General features: G+C 46.0%; 1 protein-coding gene across 1 annotated transcript; it reads left to right on the forward strand.

The window, feature by feature from the left end:
- Window positions 1-2,590: 2,590 nt before the first annotated feature.
- On the forward strand, window positions 2,591-3,019 carry LOC138073182 (ADP-ribosylation factor 6-like). The gene has a single exon (XM_068964736.1). The coding sequence runs from the start codon at window positions 2,591-2,593 to the stop codon at window positions 3,017-3,019; it is 429 nt and encodes a 142-aa protein (XP_068820837.1).
- Window positions 3,020-4,015: the final 996 nt, after the last annotated feature.

Consider the following 4,015-nt stretch of genomic DNA (forward strand, 5'->3'; position numbering starts at 1 on the left):
GAGAGGCCTAGTGGACTACAGTCCATGAGGTCAGAAAGACCCAGAAAAGCCTTGCGTGACTAACCAGTCATTGCAATGTGATTATAAAAATGTGCTTAAGGGTTGCGAATTAGCTACAGTCACAACCAGGAGGTCGGTAGGAGAGGGTAAGACAGGGGACTGGGAGGGCCGGAATGGCTCGGGTTCTTAGAGTATGGTTATGGTCAACAAGTCCACATGACAAAGTCTTGTTGTGTAACAATCACATGGTTCCTGGGGAAAACCCAGCTAACCTCTCAGGTCTTGACCCCTCACCCAGTCCTGGGAGCTCACTCCTCTTCAGGCCCTGTGCTGGTAACCTCGGGTCTGTCAGACACCCCTTCCTTAGGGAGATCTCAGGCTGTCCTGGCAGCCCTGCCCTTAGAAGGGAACAGCTGCTCCTTCCTGAGTCTCCCTGTCCTCCAGGCTGAGCACCTTCAGCTGTTCTCACAGGCTTCTGGATGCTTCCCTGCCCATTTCTTAATCCCACCCTCCCTGCCTGGACCTGAGCCTGCCTTGGACACAGGCATCAGTCTGATGGGTCAGCCCTGTGGGTCCACTGTGTGTGGAGACAACAGACAGGAATCTAAGAAGCTGTCATGTCAAGGAAAAGAGGCTCACCTGCTGTGTGGGGAGTTACGTTAGGTAGAGCAGGCCAACTGGCTTGATTTTGTGGAACACAGGACATTCCCAGACAGAATGACCAGCCTCAAGGATAGCGTCTAGCAAAGGGTGCTGATATTTGACTTGTGCCCTTAAACTGGGTCTGGTTATCTCTGGGCGTTGTTCCCTCATACAGTGTGCTGTGAGTTTCCTGGGGCTGAGGTATCATCCCCTCCCTGTACCCCTGAACTCAGCACAGAGACTGACCTGGAGGGATGCTCATCCCAGGTGTGTGGAGAGAGAGAGGAAGAGAGAAATGAGCCGCTTGCAGGCTGGGGAAGCGCAGCATTTACCCACTGAATGAGCCAGCGCTCAGCCCTGTGGCGGGGCGGGGCTGGGGCATAGAGGGGGTGGGGGCTCACTGTGGGGCCAGTCTTTTCAAGAGAAGAAGTCTCAGTCATTATCAGCAGAGTGGAGGTAAGACGGGGACTGTTAGAATCAGCCACAGGGAGACAACAAAAGCCCAGTTTGTTCACGGAAGTTGTTGTATTAGATTGCCAGATTATTTTGATTTTGAGAAATTGTGGTCTTTTTTTGGGTGCAATTGTCATTTTCTGAGCTAAGGGTTGACACATGGAACCGTTAAAATACTTTCACGGATCTTCCCATTTCACTGATGGCCATTACATAGTATATAGAGTCAGCAGTAGATAATTTCTCTTATGTGAACTGTATTACTCATGCTCCCGGCCCCGGCTCTTCCGACACAGTAGGGAAGGTTGCCGGGAGCCAGCGTGAGGAACTCCGCCCATGGCAAAGGTCATGAGGAAGGAGGCTTCGGCATACGCAAAGGCGGGATCGAGCCTCAGGAAACCCCCTGTTCCCAAGCATCTACCCCCAAAACCAGAGTCTGTTTTATGCTCTCACCTATACCTCTGACTTTACAGGGGGCTCTCCCCCATCACCATTTCTCTCGGAGAAGGAGTTAACTTGCAGCTCCAGTTAATAAAAATTCCTGGGCGTGACAAGAGTGTTTCAACTTACAAACTCCTCTGAAGGTTCTCTAGCCTTCCTGAGCGGGTTTGCCCAGCCACATGTGATTGTTTGCAGCCTCCCAACCATGAGAGGCACGAGATGCTTTAAACTTTCTATATACAGATTCTTTTGAGAAGTTACAAAATTATTAGTATAGTATTAGTGGGTTGATTAGAAATTATATTGGTGAAGGGTTTTTCATTTGTTGAGCCAATATTTACTGCTAAATCTCCCTATTCCCTGCCCTTATAATGAATATAACTAGCATATAGGAGAAATAAGTATTAACCTTTAAGATTAATCATGTTAAACCTTAGGCTAACTAAATTCCCTTCTTGATTGTAACCCACTACACCCTCACCCTATAGGGATGCAACTTTATTTGGAGGGTGGCGCCTAGTTTAAGAAAAAGTCACCCCTGGATAAAAATAAGTTTTCTGGTTGACTGACCGTTATCAGAAAGGGCCATAAAATGTCAGCAGGCCTCATGGCCAGAAGATGATGTAAATCCCATAAGACCTTTGTATACATTTATATGAAGGACCTAATTTTGACAAGGGTCAGGTCTGCTGACCCTGCATGACTCTGTATTCATCCCTATGTATAACAAAAAGTATATAAGCAAACCTGAAAAATAAAGACATGGGATCATTTTCTGGAAAGACTGATTCCCCTGTGTCGTTCTTTCTTTCCCCTTCTGGCTGAATTCCCATCTGGAGCGTGGATGCTATTCCACATAAACCAAGTTATTCAGCCTCTTTTTCTCCACTGATTTACCTACTGCACTATTCTTTTCTAATCTCTCTTTATATCTGTAATTAGGTAAGTTTTTTCCTAGGACGCTGATTCCGTCTCCCCTTTGAATTACCAGGGCTGGACCCGGGCAAGCAGCCCCAGCAGAAGGTGCTATCTTAAGATCTTCGGGAAGAAGGAAATGCGGATCCTCAAGCTGGGCCTGGATGCGGCTGGCAAGACAATCATCCTGTACAAGTTGAAGCTCAGCCAGTTGGTGACCACCATCCCCACTGTGGGTTTCAACGTGGAGACAGTGACTTACAAAAATGTCAAGTTCAATGTATGGGATGTGGGCGGCCTGGACAAGATCCGGCCGCTCTGGCGGCATTACTACACCGGGACCCAGGGTCTGATCTTCGTAGTGGACTGCGCCGACCGCGACCGCATCCACGAGGCCCGCCAGGAGCTGCACTGCATTATCAATGACCGGGAGATGAGGGACGCCATAATCCTCATCTTTGCCAACAAGAAACCCCACGAGATCCAGGAGAAACTGGGCCTGACCCGGATTGGGGACAGGAACTGGTATGTGCAGCCCTCCTGTGCCACCTTGGGGGACGGACTCTAGGAAGGGCTCACATGGTTAACCTCTAACTACAAATCCTAATGAGCATTCTCTACCCATCCCCGGAAAGGAGAGAAATCAAAAACACATTCATAGGATTATCGCCATCATCATCTCTTTCAGTTGCCACTTTCTCTTCTTTTGAATTTGAACTCCGCGGTTTGGGGGAGGGGGTTAGGGATTTTTTCTTTTTTTTCCTTTTTTTTTTTTTTTTTTTTTGCTTTGCGTTAGGATGCTCTGATCTGACTTTTTGACATGAACACAAAGTGCTAGATGCTCTTGTTGACTTCCAGCAAATGGAATGGGGGAAATATAGCAGTTCTTGGTAAATTCCTTTATAATAATAGTTTGATTTTTTTTATCTCGAGCGAATCTTCTTTTCCAATGTATGCTTTTTTCCTTTTTGCCCAGTTTCCTTATCACTTGCTGTAGATGGCTTATTTTGCATTCGTGCAGACTACATTGCAAGTCTGTTTCATCTAGTAAACTGAAAGTTACTGCTTAATCGAACTGCCGTTTGTCTTTTACATTTAAGGCCTTTCCCTCCCCTTATGAGTTCTGACTTTAACTTAGTAAATTCAAATGTGACGTTTTATATCTAAGACCAGTATAGTAAACTTAGCCCACAGTGGCAAATAATGAGTAATATCCTTGTAATATGTTCCAGTTGCACATCAGTATGTTAAACAGGTAATGTAAGAAGTTCTTTGAAATTTCAGCTGTTAAGTTCTGAAACATACATCATGCATGAGTAAGGATAAAACTGAAGTTTCCCATTGCAAAGCTAACTTACACTGCATAAAACTATGAAAATATAACCTGTCAAGGACACAGATATTTCTTCACTGCAAAGTTAGCAACTTTGCTGTGTTTTCCCACTTTGTTAACTTTAAAAACATACTCTTCCAGAAAATGGAGCAATAATGGTGTGTAACACAAAATCCCATGGACGGAGGAGCCTGGTAGGCTGCAGTCCATGGGGTCACTAAGAGTCGGACA

The sequence above is a fragment of the Capricornis sumatraensis genome, chromosome 2, assembly GCF_032405125.1.
Source record: "Capricornis sumatraensis isolate serow.1 chromosome 2, serow.2, whole genome shotgun sequence".
Classification (NCBI taxonomy): domain Eukaryota; kingdom Metazoa; phylum Chordata; class Mammalia; order Artiodactyla; family Bovidae; genus Capricornis; species Capricornis sumatraensis.